We start from the raw sequence: 17,386 nt of genomic DNA on the forward strand, positions 1-17,386 counted from the left end.
ATATAGATACATATCTTTTTTTCTGAAATGGTGATAAGGTGAGCAAAACAAACATGTATACAACATGAAGAACAAAAAATGAGAACAAAAATCAAGAAAATAACATGAAAAACAATAACATTAAATAGGATATGTTATATGGACCAGTGACACGCATCAGAGTGAGGCAAAGAGTGTGATAGAGTAACATGGCGTTAACATATTTTGAATAATAGGGGTATATATATATATATATATATATATATATATACACATTTTTTAAAACAATATTAAACTTTAAAATATGTAATAAAAAACTGACCAAAACTATTAATTTATGCAAATTTTACAGCTTTAAATAAGACGTGGATTTGTGTGATTTTGATATTTTGATAAGATGCACATTAACAGCGTGGGATTTGGTGTTCAGAGGGCATTTAAAATACAAAACGCAAGCATTGAAAGCTATGCAAGTTATACACATGAAAAAAAGTTTTCTAAGCCACATTTCTAAGCTACATTACATCGTAAGCTACGGGAAATGGTACTTTTTCAAATTCCATGACTTTTCCAGGTTTTCCATGACCATGCTTACCCCAACAAGCCACCTTGTACAGTCAGTGAAGAGCACAGTCAGATCACTAATGAGACGTGAACAAAACCAAAAGTGTACAAAAGACGTTTAACAAATACACGTTTATTATCAAAACAAACCTGCAATCCAACATTTATTTTAAGCACTTATTTTTTTAAATTCTGTCAAAATCTGCACTTTTGTAAAGTTTTGGAGGTTTTAAATTTACACTACTTTCACATTACGTGAACACACAAACCTCAAAACACACCGAGCAGAAAAAGTGTGAAATGCAAAGTCAGTAAGACTGTAAAAGGCTGAACAGCTCGTAACAGAGGAAACACAGTGAGACAAGAAATCCCGTTTCCATGACAACGAGGACACAAACATGTACATTTATTTACAATCGGCCAAACCTGAGGCCGCCAAAACGAGACGGAGAACACCGGAGGAAGATCAGAGTTTGCTCCTGCTGTCTGTCTTTTATTATTATTGTTATTTTTGCAGATTAATAAATTCAAGTTTTTCTATAAAATTTTAGCTCTTATTTTGGAACCAAACTCTTCGTGTCATGTGGCGACGCAGCGCAATGATATTTTTTAAAAACTTTTCTGAATCTCCGCTCTTCACTTCCTGTCATCAGATACCAAAACGATCCAGCAGAAACGTTGTGATCTGTGGACTTTTCATCTTTTTCTCAAGAACGCACCTCCGCCTGTTTCTCACGGCCGCTTTAAAGACGTCAACACGAGATTTTAAACGCCGACAAAGAAACACGTTTGTGCAGTTTTTTTGCGGCAGCTTTCCCTCTCTGACCCTTTGATCTCCTGCTTCCTCCAACGCAACGATTTCTGACGAAAGCGTCCCTGCAGGCGTCGGTCTGGATGTAAAAGTCCAAACATGATGGAAACCAAAGAACTTTGTCCCCATTTCGTGCCGTGAAATAGAGTTCATGAAGCACTACGATGATGATGAGGAGGAGGAGGAGGAGGAGGAGGAGGAGGAGGAGGCGAGTGAAGGCTCTTAAAACTGCTGCAGGATCAGTTTCTTCTTGCCGTCATGGCTGAACTTGTTGGAGCGGAAGAGGTCGCTGTCGTAGAAGGACGTCAGGTTGTGGATGTTGATCTGTCTCGCCTGGAGGAGGAGGAGGAGGAGGAGGAGGAGGAGGAGGAGGAGGAGGTGGAAGAGGAAGAAAAAAGAAAAGTGTGCATATTAGCAAGGTTTCCAAGCATTTTCATAGACAAAATTTCAAAACTTTTCCATGACTTTTCAAGGACCTATGATTAAAAAAAACTTCTCCATCTGCTCGCTGTTTTGTTTTATTCATATTCGATTCAAACTTCCACGTCAGCCTGCTGTCGTGTGGACGGACAGACAGAATGCAGGAAGAAAATAAAGAAATGTACGTGACGGTAAAATGTTTTTGCCGTCAGCTGTTTACGTGTTTATCGCGCTGCCCTTAAGGTTCGCACATTACACGTTAATTTTTAAAAATCTCGTTGATCACAGGCGATTGCAGCTGTCTTTAAGAATCTGTCCGGGCTGAGTTTTAAAGCTACAGTGATGATACTGATATCATATGAAACTAGAATAACGCTGCAAATTCAGGCTATTATTGAGGTACCTTGACCTCTGACCTCAACATATTTCAAGGACATGGGTTCTGTGGGTCCTCACGGGTCTCCTCTTTACAGACTTTATGCCGGTCTCATGCAGTTTGGTGCAAAAACATGCAGTTTTTATGTTATTTGTGCTTATTGTATTTGAATATTTCTGCATATTGGGATCCAGAAACAGCCTCAAAACAGCTAAACTGAGCACAAAGCTGATCAGATCACCAAAAATGTCAAAGCATTATTTTGTGTGTGAATCTCCACAGACCTGCGGATGAAACTGGATCCCAGAAGTTAACTACAGCGCTGCTCAATGAGTGGAAACTGACCGCAGATCAGTCAACAAACGCTGTTTGATTCCCAATGAAGACACTTTACCTCGTCAATACCAACTTCATCTTGTCCTCTTTCTTCCATTTTTTCACCTCATGTCTTATTTATTTTCTTTATTGGATGGGTATCTATCTATCTATCTATCTATCTATCTATCTATCTATCTATCTATCTATCTATCTATCTATCTATCTATCTATCTATCTAATTTTTTTTTTTTTTAGTTTATTTTAAGATAATTTCGGATCTGTGTTCTGTGGTCGGCTGTGTGTATCTGTGTGTTGGGATTCAGGTAAATGTTGTTTGGGGGGTAAAAAAAATCTTTGTACAGTCAGTTTTTGTCAATATTGTCAATGAATAAAAAGACATAAATACATATAATATATATAATACAAATACGTTTTCAAATGAAAATAATGAAACTGCAAACATGCGATAAAATAAACGAGTAATGACTGTTGAAATTCAGCGATGAATCATTATTTTAAAAAAAGCCTTCGAAAACCCAAACATGCTTTCCTAAACGTGCCGTTTATCGTGTTCATCGTCTCTCCGGGTTTCAGTATCGTTACCTTGTCGTGCAGGTCTTTCTCTGCGATCTCGATGGTGTCGTTCTGGACGCCGTATCGGTTCCTCTGGTAGGCGACCTGCTCGGCCACCAGCTGTTTGAGGATGAAGAGCAGCAGCTCGTTGTTGTCCCTGCGGAAGGCCAAGTACCGAGCGAACGTCTGGACGGAGACGGAGACAGAGACGGAGACGGAGACGACTTAATAAAACATCACATCATTTCACTCTAAACCTTAAAACTCTGCAGCAGAAATACTGACGTCATTTCTTTGAGTATCTTCAAATGCTTCACATCCCTAAAATCTGTCTGACCTGAGCTGAAAGGTTATTCAAGTCCGTAATAATTAATCAAAGTATTCGAATTGTGTCGTTACAAAAAATGATGTTTTTCATAAGATTTTACAAAATAAAACATAAAAAACATGTTGATTAAAAAGATTCTTAAATGCAGAAACAAAAAACATTTTATACTTTTATTTCAACTATATTCAGTTTTTTTTTTAGATGTGCCTTTTTTTAAACCGAGTGAAAAGATGTTACGGATTTGTCATTCGTTCCTGAGACACCATCACGTGTTTTAGCACCGCAGGTACCGGCGCGTAATGACATCATTGCTCGCGTACTATGTGGTAAAAGGAAAGACGGACACCGCAGCTTTCCACAGGAAAAAGAAATAAAGGATCTAGCTATCATGCTTTTCATTTTAGATCTTTTTAAACAGAATTACGCAAATAATCTCCTGCGGCGCTTGCGTGGAAATTTTTGATCTTTTTAAACGGGATCGTGCAAACGCTCTGAAGGTCGCTGAACAGACGCACCTTCCTCATGCTCCTCATGACGCTGAACTTCTGCGTGTCGATGAAGCTCTCCAGCATCACCCTGATGGCCATGTTGACGTCGTCCTCCAGCACGTAGTCCCTCAGGTGCATCTTGGCGTGGGCCTCGGCCATGCGGATCATGGACTCGATGTGACGGACTGTGATGGGGATGCTGCCTGTCGCCTGTTAGTGAGACCAAACCACACCGATGATCTCCATCATGAGTCCACACGGCTTCCAAACAGCAGCACGCTACTTTTCTTTTTTAAATATTGTTTTTTTGGGCCCCAAACACGTGTAAGATTCAAACTACATTCACACATACTTACAGCACCCACAGGATGCTTCTGAAATTTGAAAATCAAACTATAATTTATGTTTTTACAGTTTCTGGCTGTGAGAAATGGTGTCATTTTGGCAATTTTAAAGTTTCTATTGAATTTTTTTTTTTTTCTTAAACAAAAATAAATAAATAAATAAAATAAAAATAAAAAAATCAAAACTTTTAAAAGAATGCATACCTTCTGAATATGTTTTCTTTAACAAAATAATAATAATAATAATTAATAAAAAAAAAATAAAATAATTAATAATATTTTCTATAAATATCACCTAAAAATTAAGAAAAATCCGTAAAAACCACTGATAAAGTAAATACAGAATTTAGCCATTTCAGGTTTCCAAAAAATTAACAAATGAACAAAAACAACCAAAACATTGTCACACATCGACGCACATTAGAGCCACGTTATGTCGTCAGCTACAGAAAATCAGTTCCACGTTGTTATATTCATGTTATTTAACTGATTACACACAACACATTTTCATGATTTTTCCAAAACTTTCAATGACTTTTTACTAGTTTCATGACTTTTCTAGGCCTGGAAAATGTTTTGGTCAGATTCCATGACTTTCCAAGTTTTCCATGACCATGAGAATCCTGAAAAGTGCTATTAAAAATGTTTGTTATTATTTCACCTTTTTTTCGTAGAAATGTAAATAAAACTTGGTAAACTTGTTAAAGTGTCGCTGAGAGGTGGAAAAGTTCGGAGGACTCACCATCGACTCTTTTCGGAGGTCGCTGTAGATGCGAGCCACTTTGTCCTGATCCATCTGGTTCAGTTTGGGATGAACCTGCAGACACGGAGTTACATTTCAGAGACACGAAATCACCAAAACGAGACCGGGAGGAGACGCGTTCGTGAAGACGTGGACCGTGTTCGTACCCGCTCCTTGGCGTAGATGATGTACTTCCTCAGGAGCTCCTGGGGAATCGGCGGCACGTCGGACGAGTTGGGCAGAACCATTTCCTCCAAGGCCACGCCCCCTTCTTTGCTGCTAGGGTGATGTTTGATGTGGGAGCCGACCACGAAGCGCGCCAACATCTCATCCTGGTTGGAAAAAGAGCCAATCACAAGCCAGAGTGAGCGCCTGGAGCCAGACTGAATTCAAACCTTTACTTTCCAACTTTATTAAGTAATCACTTAATGACGCTTATATGTGTTTGACATCTGATAAGATGAAAATAAAACGTTTAAACCGTCGAAACAGAAAAGACAAAAACAATCTAAGACCAACACGTGAAACACATCAAAAACAAAAATTTTAAAAAATGCATTTAAAAACTTCAATTATAGAAAAAAGAAATAGCTATTGAAAAAGAGTAAATAAAAACAAATAAACAGGTAAAATAGATTAAAAAGACAAAAAAAGATGGTAATAAAAGATATAAAAGCTATAACAAAAAAATTAACAATTAACGAATTAGTAAGACAAAAAAAGAAATAAAAACTGATAAAAGGGATATGAAAAATATTCATTATTAATAACAAAAAACTGATAAAAATAATCTATATTAAAGTTTTACAACATAAATACAGTACAATAAAGAAATAAAGTAGAATAATGTGAATATTAATAATCAGTTTTAATTAAAAGCCTGGCTGTTTGGTTTCATGTTTAAGCTTATTGAATTATCTGTAATTAATTATTTTATACACCAATAACGTGTTATATAGTGAAGAGACTTAACAACAAATACAGGATCGGCTGGAATTATTCAGCTTTTCCAATTAAACAGAAGAGTTACAGTTAAATAAAAGACGATTGTGTGTGTGTGTGTGTGTGTGTGTGTGTGTGTCTGTGTTTTTTACCTGCACGGGGTCGACGGTGTCTCGGACGACACACAAAATGTCAAAACGTGACACGATGGGCTCCGTCAGGTCCACGTTCTCAGAGAAGGTCAGAGACGGGTCGTACCGGCCGCCTGCAGAAACAGTGACGATGTGATGTAAACGTGCACACGAGCGTTCCTAAAATCTTTTCACGCAAATCTTTGTGCTTCACACACTTCTTACGGTCTTTCAAGGCCAATAAAAAAGAAAATATAATATGATACAGTGGAGCCTCAAACTGTCCATGATTCCTGTAAACAGGATCCTCTTCAGAGAAAACATGAAATATTTCTTTTTTTCATCCACTGGAAATAATAAAAATTTACATCCAAAACTATTTCAATTGCAACTGTCTTGATTCTCCATCAATAAGTTTATTTATCAAACAAAAATATCAAATGTTAGCAAGTTCCATCTTCCCAAATGTGAGTTTTCTACTTTTGTTTTAAGTCAATATAAAGTGAATACTTTTGGGATTTTGGACTGTTGGTCAACACGATAAAATATTTGAATATTTAAAAATGGATTAAACACAAAAACAAGATTGATAGATAAGAAAAGTAAGTAAAATAAAATAATAAAATGTGGAGAAATAAATAAAATAATATATTTATATAAGATAAGATAATAATTTTTCACCTCGATGTTGCATGAAATTCTTAAAATTCAGATGTCGGAGCTTTAATCTCAACTTTCACTGTTGCTTCAAAATATTTTTGCCAGAAACAAAACAAAAACGTTCACAATCAAACTTCAATTTTCTGAAAAGAAGGGAAACAAATAGAGTTTCATTTATGAATTTAAACGGGATAAACGTGCAGAAACACTGATAAGATCAGAAACATTCGGCACGTTTCGGCTATTTTCAGCTTCGTTTTCGGGTGAAAGGCGACAGGCGGAGCAGCCTCGGCTCGGGTTCGGGGTTCGGGGTTCGGCGGTACGTACCGATGGGGTTGGAGGCGGCGATGACGGTGCACCGGGCCTGCAGCGAGGTGACGATGCCGGCTTTGGAGATGGAGATGCTCTGCTGCTCCATCGCCTCGTGGATGCTCGTCCGGTCCGCGTCGTTCATCTGGAGGGCAGAGCGCGGTCAGACCGGCGTTATTAACTCCGAACAGACTGTTAATCGGTAATTTTGATCATTTAGTCACAAGTCTCCGCTCACTTTGTCGAACTCGTCGATCAGACAGACTCCGCGGTCGGCCAGCACCAGCGCTCCGGCCTCCAGCGTCCACTCTCGGCTGACCGGGTGTCTCTGGACGTACGCGGTCAGACCGACAGCCGAGGCGCCCTGACCCGTGGTGAAGACCGCACGACTCGCCACTTTCTCCACGTATCTGCAGAGAAAAATCCACCAGGACTTCAGCCTCAAAGCTTTAAAGTTTTAAATACAATGCATTTTTATTTTTGCAGTTTTGGTTATTTCTGCGTTTCTGTGGCGTTTCCGAAATAACAGATTTTTTTTTACTTTGTTTCTTTTGTTTTAGACTTTTCCAGTAAATATACACACACACACACAAACAATATATACACAGACACTCTCGCGCGCGCGCGCGCGCGCGCGCACACACACACACACACACACACACACACACACACACACACACACACACACACACACACACACTGCCTCATCCCTTAAACCTCAAGAAAAAAATAATTTTGTTAAGAAAACACCAAAAAAAGGAATTAAATAAAAATATAATAATAGTAATAATAGTGATGAAAAATATGTTAAATAAATTTCCCAATTTCTGGTAATTCCTAAAGATTTATTTATTTTTTGCATTTTTTCCCTTAAATTTTATTTTTGGCGTTAGTTAAAAAACATTTTGACATTTTTGTTTTTTTAAAAAACTTTTAGTGGTATTTAAAAAAAAACATTTAGACAATGTTTGTGCTTTATTTGGGGGATTTTTGAAGAAAACATTTTGGCTTCTTTTTTTAAAATTTAAAACATGCCTTCCAAACCCGTGGACCCGCAGCTCTGAAAGATGTGTTTTCTAGAAAAATCTCCAAAATTACCACTTATTTAAACCAGAAACTGTAAATACAGGAATTATTGTTGGATTTTAAAGTTTCTGAGGGTCCTTGAACACCTCTTGTGTTATTATACAGGTTTGTGAAATAGATTTTCCAGACTTTTCCAATACTTTCAGGGTATACGTATTTTTCTAAACTTTTCCAGACATGCAACTTTTCCAGGTTTTTCATGAACATACGAACCCTGTTTTTTGTTTTGTTTTTTTTTGATTTCTTGATTTCTTGATATCTGTTTGTGCATTTGGTTGTTGGTACGTACTTGAGGAACTGGGACTTGGCGGTTCCCGGGTCTCCGCACAGCAGCACGTTGATGTCTCCGCGCACTTTGTGTTTCCCACCTGGAAAAGAGTCGGAACAGTTAACAGGTAACAGGAAGAGCCGAGGAGCGGCTCGCAGATGATGATGTCATCACTTCAAGCGAAAGTAACCTGGATTTTTGGGCTCTCCTCCGAACAGCGACAGGGCCAGGCCGCGCTTGATGTCCTCGTGACCGTAAATGGACGGCGCCATGCTGGCGAAGATCTAAACAGACGAAAAAAAGTGAGTTACAGGACAAAATTTTGCTAAATTTCTGCTAAAAGAAAAGTTATAATTTATTCAAGGTTTGATTTTCTTTTCTCACAAACGTTCAGAGAAACGTCTGAGGCGTTCATGGGAGCAGCAGGTGGACTAGTGTGAGTGACGTCCTCACCCTCTCCCCGATGCGTTCGTCCTTGGACAGAGCGACGATGGCCTTGACGTCTTCGTCGGTCAGCTCGGCCACGGCGACGCCCTCGTCCCTGCGGGTGATGTGGTTGGCTAAGATCACGGTGGCAAACACGGGGAAGCCGTTCGCCATGTTCAGAGAGCCGTCGTAGTTGTTGTGGTAGATGCCCGTCAGTTCCTGAGAGGAGAAAAAAATCATTGCGTTTCTTTTTCATGGTGGTGCAGCAGTTTTATGTTTTCTATATAAACTGCCAAAACTTTTAGAAAAAAAATGCTGCCTGCTGCTGTTTTTGCCAAAAATTAAAATAAATATAAAATAAAAAAATTACATTTAAATTATTTAAATTAAAAAAATTCTATAAGAATGGCAAAAAAGAACAATTTATTATTTTTTTAAAAAAGCCAACAAATAAACACATTTCATAAAAAAATAAGAAAAAAACTGCCATATTTTTCAAAATTGGTGTAAAGTAAATGCAAAATACAGCCATTTAAAGATGTACGCCCCTTGCTGCATCATCAGCTACAGAAAATAAATTCAAAAACTTCCAAAGATTTTTACTAGTTCCAAAACTTCTCCAAATCCTACACACTGGACCTTTAACTGTGTGCAAATATAGATAAAGAAAACCAAATTAAGAGAGGTCCAAAATGGTTTTTTTTACGTTTTAAAGGTTGAAAACTGCATTTATTTATCCAATGAAGTTTTTAACGTACGATCTCGTCTCCGGGCTTGCAGTTGTCCACCAGGTCAGCCAGCAGGATGGCGTCTTTAGAGCGCGGGAGACGGCCAGCGGCCACTTTCCCGGGGCTCTCCTGGATGGTGATTCTCTGGTAGTTCTGGTAAACGGTCTGCAGGACGGAGATGATTTACGGTTAATTCACTGAGACAAAGAGAAACGCCAACAAACGCTCCGAGCTCCTGTCAAATAAAAATGATGCTGCTGAACAAACATACATTCGCAAATTAAGTCAGCACATAAATGATGCCAGAAATCAGTGTTTTTGTTTTTACTAACAGTGAACTTTTGTTTTAACCATTTATCACCTGAATTAACATCAGTTTTCTTTTTCTTTTCTTTCACTGGCGACTAAATTTCTTTCAAAAACACTGAAAAAAAACATAATGAGCAACACTGCAAAAAAATGTCCTGCGAACTGCAAAAAATAGTTCATGATGACAAGGAAATTAAGATTAGCTAGGAGAGGATTTTTAGATATTATCAAAAAATGTGGGAAAATGTCCAGAAAACTATATTTATAATTTTCTTATTTATTCAAAATTATGTTTCAGAAAAAAAGTGCACCTTCTTAAGGTTTTTTTCGTGTCATTTATTTATTTATTTTTACTTTTAATTTCTTACGGTCTTTTCTTATTTTCAGATAATTTTCTTGTGACATTTCATTAATTTCTTACTATTTTTTGGACCATTTCTTATTAGATTGCTCATCTCCCCTTCTGTTTTTTTTTTTGGGTTTTTTTTTTAAAGAAATCTGGTCAATTTTCTCAGGTGTCAAAGGGTTAATACACACACAGCGGCAAAATAAATCTAATTAGTAAAATGAGTGTGTGAAGGTAATTGTAATTGTAAAAGACAGCTTTTACAGTCATCAGCGGCGGATCTCACCTCCTCCATGTTGATCTCGAAGGGGCCCAGGGACTGACACTCGGGACAGGAGCCCGGCTTCACCTCCTGGTTCTGGGACTGGAAGAAGGGCCCCAGCACGAAGTTACACTTGTTACAGTTGTACTTGACCATGCCGAGCTGAGGGAGGACGCCGGTGCAGCTGCTCACCACGCCGCTGGTCCGGATCAGCTGGTTCAGGTGGAGCTGCCTGCGGACGACGGCGGCAGATTTGATTTGATGCCTCATTTTATTTCATCTTTCTCATGTTTGCTGCTGTTTGTAAAAACGCTGCTCGTGGACCTTTGGAAATTTGCATTATTTACTGTCCCATCTGCTCGTGGTGATACACACGTCTGGACTGAGCTCAGCGGAGATGATTCACGCGGTTTGTTTACACAACACACCGTAAGTCATGTCAGGCTTATTTATATAACCCGAAATTAAAGATTTACCTCAGAGGGTTTTAAAATCTGTAGAACATACGACTCTATCCATCCTGACACCCTCCGCACAGATGAGATGAAATGAAATGAAATAAAATGGAAAAAAAAGAAATAAAATAAAATAAAATAAGATAAAACAAAACAAAACAAAATAAAATAAAATAAAATAAAATAAAGTAAAATTCAGGAAGGAAAAAAAGAAACCTTTGTTATTACGAGATTATCAGAATTTTGAGTTTCCAACTTGTGAAAAAGCAGCACGTCAACATCGAGGTCGTAACTGCATCTGTGAAACATAACCGTAATATATAAATACTATAACCATAAACCAGTTTGACATGAAGGGAGTGCAGCTTTAATAACAGCGGCGGAGTCGGTCCTCGGGAACAGATGCTGCGTACGTAAAACAGTCAGACGCGACGAGAGTGAAATATTACCTGAGCGAGCGGATCTCCTCCACTAACGGCAGGTTGCTGATGCGGACGTGGATCTCGTGGGCGATGCGGTCGTATTTCGGGTACATGGCCAGCACCACCTCTTTAGCCGCTTCATCGAAAACCTGCAGAAAAACAAAATCACACACAGGTTTATCAAATTTAAATCCTCCTCTAACCGGCAGGCGTTTGGAGCCACTTAAGAGATTTGATGAGTCTGCGCTCTTTTTTGGATATGTTTGTATGTTTCTTTATGTTTATATTATTATGTTTGAAATAAAAAAAATTAAATTCATATTTGATTTTGCTGTGATTTATGATGAGGCTGATTGTGAGGGAGAGGAAGATAAAAAAAAAAAAAAAAAAAAGGTACACACCGAGCTAAAGAACGAGTGAGAAAGAAATCACTGATTTTGCTTTAACAAAACTTTAACATCATTTCAGTCAGACCATAATTCCTCAGTGCAAAAAACAAAAGCCCAACTTATGTTAGTTTTACATTTAATGTTTACAGACAAAAATAAATAAATAAAATCACATAAAAAAACAAACAGAACTGCTTCTTTTACTTGTACTTATTTATGACTAAAATACACTTTATAATATGAGGAGCTGATTTTGTTTAATATGCTGCTAAGACAACAAAATGAGCATACTTGAAAAATAAATTAAAATATTAAATATTAAATATAATATATATTAAAATTAAAAATATAATATAAATATTAAATAAAATATTAAATAGGTATATAAAAAATTAATATAATAAGTTCAAATTAAAAATATAAAAATGAATTAAAATAATGTAAAATAATTAATTTTTTTAAAAAATCAAAGAAATTTATTTTGCATTTCTACTTTTTGCTGTACTGAAAATGTATCGAACCAAACCGAACTCCGCTCACCTTCAGCATCTCAGTTGGAGCCTCTGGCAGGAAGTAGGCCAAAACGTGCTCTCTGGCTGCGAGGTCTTCGTAGTTCACCACCAGACTCTCCTTATTCTCTGGAAACACAGTTTAGGATGCAAGTTTATCATTTAAAATCAGAAGTCACAGATTCATCAGCGTAGATGTGCTCACACATATATTTTTATAAAACACTTGAGCTACCTTTGCACATGTCGCTGATCTTCTCCTTGAAGACGTTGTGGCCGTTCTCGTCCACGTGGGTCCGCAGGAAGTTCTTGAAGCGGTTGTAGATCTCCAGCCTGGGAGCCGCCATGGACACCCACTCCCTCACCGTGTGTCCCTGCAGACAGAAAACGCCGTCAGACGCTGCGTGGAAGCTGGAGAGCAACAGTCTGACCTGACGGAGCCACTCTGCATCGCTCAGTCTGTATTTTCATCGCTCTGAGCAGCAGATGTTACAACCTTCATATCCTCCAGGTTCTCGATGCTCTCGATCATTTCCTCTTCCTCTCCATCTGCGATGCCCTCTGCTGCGCGCTCAGCCAGTCGCCTTCGCCGCGCCGCCGGGCGCTCGTCGTCCTCGTCTTCGCTGTCTGGAGAACAACAAAAATAAAACACGTTATTCACTCACCACACGTCCTGATCGCCCAGACAGCTTTAAACACGCCTCTGCCTCTCACGCTGCGTCTTTAACTGACTTTTTAATCGTAGAGCCGATAACGCTCTTTTATCTACCTCTCACACAAATGAACAATCAGAGGGTTAAAAAAATATTGACAGTACAATGTGAAAAAAAGTTAATATGAGATTTTGTAACTCCTCCTTCCATTATGCCTTATATTCTATTTTGGGACTGCAATTCCCATGATGCTTTGAAGGATGTAAAGTGTAATGTTGCTGTGGAGTCAGAAGCCTCTTTTACAGTCCTCATTCTAGGCGGTAACGTGACCGTTTTTCCACCTCGCCGTTCGACCGTACGACCACAGAACGAATGTCAGAGTCGTCCCGTCTTTAGGACGGAAACAGAGACAGCAGCGGCACCCAATTTACGTCTGTGTGAAAGGGACAGCTGGCAGAAAAGGACCGAGGACGGGACGGTGTGATGTTTTGACGACACCTTATTTATGCAACCAACGGTCAAAACAGCAGCAACATAAAGAAGAACAGCGGCTGAAAACGTTCGCAAACTGGGGACACAGTGAGGTCCAGGAGACACAGTGAGGTCCAGGAGACACAGTGAGGTCCAGGAGACACAGTGAGGTCCAGGAGACACAGTGAGGTCCAGGAGCTCTTTGCCCTCCAGTCAGTTTGTGAATATGGACGGTGAATTATTGTCATTTCCATTGTTGTTGTTTAGAAAGTGCCGCCGAGAGGCCGACACTGCTGTGTTTCACGTCACGCTGATCGCAGCATTTTTGCTCTAGGACTCCTGCATGAGGTCTAAAAATCACACTCCTTTGGTGGAAAAATGTAAACGTGATGCTAAGAAGGGACTTCGTAGCTTTAAACTTATATTTGTTTGCATTTTGGCAAATTAGCACAACTGACTGAATGGTAGCAGCCACAGATGTACGGATAAATGTTAATCTGATACTGAAGGAAAATTAAAAACATGATTTCAAATAAGTTTTGTAGTTATAAAAACTGTTTGTTTCTGTTATTTTCAAGCATATTTATTCTTTTTTATGACCCTTAGACGTCTGTACGTCACCCTGAACATAAACTTATATGCATTTTGCCTGTGTGTTCAGGGTTTTTGGTTTTAGAGACGTGATTGATAAAAAGAGTCTCCTCACCGTAGAGAAGTCCCCTCCTCAGCCGTCCACTGACGCCCTGCTCCCTGTCCCTCCTCCTCATGGCCTCCTCTGCGGCGGCTCGAGCTCCGGGCGACAGCTCCGACAGATCCTCGTCGTCCAGGTCCAAGCCCTCCGCCTCGTACCGATCCAGCGCCGGGATGGCTCGGTAATCTCTGCACGCGGAGAGACGAAAAGATGTGTCGTCATCAAGTCCTGAAACCTTCTGTCTGTCTTTTGACACTGAGAATAAAACCGTCCCCACCTCTCCATCCCGTCCCCGATCAGCTCCTCTCCGTCCCCGTCCTCCTCCTCCTCTCCATGCAGGGTTACGTCTCCCAGCAGCCCCTCTGACTCATCCTCGAAGGGGGGCAGGTCTCGTCCGGGGCTGGAGGTCAGGTCTCCTCTCCTGGAGGCTCGGCTGGGGCTGGTGGCCATGTGGTACGACTCGGAGGAATCCTGTCGACAAAGCACACACGCACGCACACACACACACACACGCACGCACGCACACACACACACACACACACACACAGACACACACGCACAGCTCAGACCCTGATTTTTACACGAGTACCTGATACGAGCTTTTTGACTAATGTTAATGTGTTTTTTCAATCAGTTGTATTTTATTTCTTAATTATCGTCTATTTAGTGTTTTTTCTCATTTATTTTGTGATTTTAATTTTTATGTATTTATTTTTTGCAGCTGGACAGGTGCTTTAGGATTATTTAAATACTTCCTAAATTTACAATAATTTGAGAAAGTTAATTTGAATATACTGTATGTTTATTTTTGAGCAGCTTTGAAAATTCAAATAATTCACACAACAAGGTTTAACCGATTTGTTTTGATTTTGCAAAATATTAACTGAAATTTGCCATTTTTGTATCGCATCTAATGCATCTAATTTACAATTGTAGTTTTCTATATTGTGGAGAAAACTTTACGTTTACTATGTAATTTGACGGTTTAATATTAAGATATTAGTCAAAACAAAAACAACATTTAAATATTTAAAGTAGTTAAAATTTGCTCTGCCTCTATCCAGCTATAATATTAAAATCTGTATATATTTGTTACAGAAATAATATAACATAGCACATCTTCAAGACTTTTCTTTTAGTTTTAACAAAGTATTTCTACACTGTGGGAAATATCTAACCATTCTTTTTGATGTAATAAAATGTAATAAAATCAATTGATTTGCATTTTTTAACTTGTTCTTATTTACTCATTTTACCTGTTTTTTAACTTGCTGTCACTTATTGATATCATGCATTTTTTTTTCTAAATTATATGTATCTTAACCTGGGGTATTGTCTTTTTCAGAAAACGTCTTTTCTTAAAAGGATGAGTCTGCTTAATTTTTTGGTTTTTGACATGCTGCAAGTCAAATTTACCAAACAAGACAATGAAGACCGAAATTAAAAATAACTACTTTTACTTTAAAAAAAAAAACAAAATTGTGATGCGAGTTGTCTTCAGTTTGTCTTAAGAGACTGAACTGAATCATACCACATAATGTCTTTTTTTGGACAAAAACAAAATACACAAAGCTACTCTGGCTATTGTTTCTGTGTCCAGGAACCTGAGTGCCTTTACTTTTCTTACTCTTGATGATAAAAAAAAACATCATAAAAATGCAATTTACAGAGAAAATGTGTCTTAATAACTGAAAACATGCAAGAAACAGTGATATCACTGTCAGCTGGTGGCCATGTGGTGAAAACCATGTCACAAGGACAACATAAATAAAAGGAATAAGTAAATAAATAAAAGATGGAGTTTTCGAAAAAGTGACAAATAACGTTGCATGATAGTAATGGTTTCAAAATCTGGAATATGTTTTCTATATAAAACACGTTTTCTGCATTAAAGTGGTGCAAGTTTTAATAATATTCTGCGAGTTTTATCCGTTATTCTATAACTCATTTGTCGTTATTTTGTCTACTTTAGCTGACTGTTTATTGCACAGATATTTAAACTGACACTTAATCTTTAACTGATTTAGCAGATTTTTAAAAAGTTCAACAGCCACATGGCGAGTCTGCTTTTTACAGCAAGAGGCCAAACAACACTGACAGATTTATTCATGACAGCAACAGTTTAAAAACCGACTGAGTATAAAATATATTCAAAATCGGCACAATTTTGACAAAAGGCACTTTTATTAAACCTCCAGATCAAAGTAAAGCTCCAACTCTCTCTGTCATTGTTGTGATGAGGAGAAAAGTACAAACGTCAGACTGAAAAACGCAGAAAACTCAAATTAAAAACGTAACTCTGTTTCGTTTAGCTCGCTATTCTTTCACTTAAAACTCGACAAACTCGACGTTTTTATATGTATTTTAATGTTTAAACTCACCGCCATTGTTCCGTGTGTGCCTCTTTCTGCCTCTCGTAATGAAACTCTTTCTTCCTGCCGGGAGTCGCTTTTCGCGCGAAATGACCACGTGATTACTCAAAGCCCGCGAAAATTAATGAATATTCAAGTTCGCTTCTGACGTATCGTCCTCTTATTAGTCGGTTCGTTTTTAAAGAGGCGGGGCTTAAAGTGCAGAGCGCTCGTTTTGGGACTCAGCTTCTCTGAAGGCTGCTCGGCCGGTGTGACGGTGACACGTGACAGGCAGGCGGTGCAGCCCGCGATACAAATCAAACTCACATTTCCACAAGCCTTCAAAGAGGCGGGGTTAATGACGTATTCTTTTTCCCGGGAAGATTTGGGCCGCGCTCAAATCCGTTTTACTGCCTCCTAAACTGACTGGCCGCGTCCCAAAATGTTTCATATTCTCGTTTATTTTCTTTGTTTAGAAAACTAAAACTTGAACAGAAATTTTAAACGATATACAGGTTGTATGGCATTTTAATAAAAATATCTAATAAATAAATAAAAAGGTAAATTATATAAAACAATAATACATTTATATAATAAGTAATTAAAAGTATAAAACATATAAATAAAATAAAAGTAATGATAAATATATGTTTTTTTCATTGTTCTTCTTTTGTGCCACACTGCAGATAAAATTTCCATGTACCACATTTATAGTTTCAGTATCAGTTTTATATTAATTAATCAGATGAATATCTTCACTAAATTATATATTATACACTATAATTACACATTCATGTAATGAGCAAATAATTTAAAAAATAAGTTTAAAAAAATACAATTAAATTAAAAATAATGAAGAATAAGAGCAAAGTGCCCAACTGTATATGATTTCAGATACATTTATCATGTAAACACATTTATAGCTTCACTTATAAGTATTTCTATACTAATAATCAGATAAATAAGTTCAGTAAATTATATATTACATACAACACTTGAAAAATAAAATCTACGAATAAAATAAAAATGATGAAG

The 17,386-nt window shown here is 38.0% G+C and overlaps 1 protein-coding gene across 1 annotated transcript; it reads right to left on the reverse strand.

Annotated features, from left to right (window-relative positions):
* Positions 1-656: 656 nt before the first annotated feature.
* Positions 657-16,527, reverse strand: mcm2 (minichromosome maintenance complex component 2). Its single transcript, XM_088070321.1, has 20 exons — positions 16,382-16,527; positions 14,278-14,471; positions 14,016-14,188; positions 12,682-12,812; positions 12,421-12,559; positions 12,217-12,314; positions 11,315-11,436; positions 10,435-10,642; positions 9,524-9,658; positions 8,793-8,984; positions 8,530-8,623; positions 8,361-8,439; positions 7,224-7,395; positions 7,004-7,130; positions 6,038-6,150; positions 5,111-5,275; positions 4,944-5,018; positions 3,885-4,067; positions 3,072-3,227; positions 657-1,687 (listed from the first exon to the last, which is right to left on the reverse strand). The coding sequence occupies exons 1-20, from the start codon at positions 16,385-16,387 to the stop codon at positions 1,577-1,579; spliced, it is 2,673 nt and encodes an 890-aa protein (XP_087926447.1). The 5' UTR covers positions 16,388-16,527; the 3' UTR covers positions 657-1,576.
* Between the last annotated feature and the right edge of the window lie 859 nt (positions 16,528-17,386).

This window comes from Plectropomus leopardus, chromosome 2 (assembly GCF_026936395.1).
Source record: "Plectropomus leopardus strain MGB_pleo_1.0 chromosome 2, ASM2693639v1, whole genome shotgun sequence".
Classification (NCBI taxonomy): Eukaryota; Metazoa; Chordata; class Actinopteri; order Perciformes; family Serranidae; genus Plectropomus; species Plectropomus leopardus.

Bases quoted from the DNA above. Each gene is read 5' to 3' on its own strand.
- mcm2 (XM_088070321.1), bottom strand. The intron at 10,643-11,314 runs GTAATATTTCAC...CGTCGTCCGCAG, and splicing joins GAGGAGATCCGCTCGCTCAG to GCAGCTCCACCTGAACCAGC. The intron at 5,019-5,110 runs GTACGAACACGG...CCGTGTCTGCAG, and splicing joins TCATCTACGCCAAGGAGCGG to GTTCATCCCAAACTGAACCA.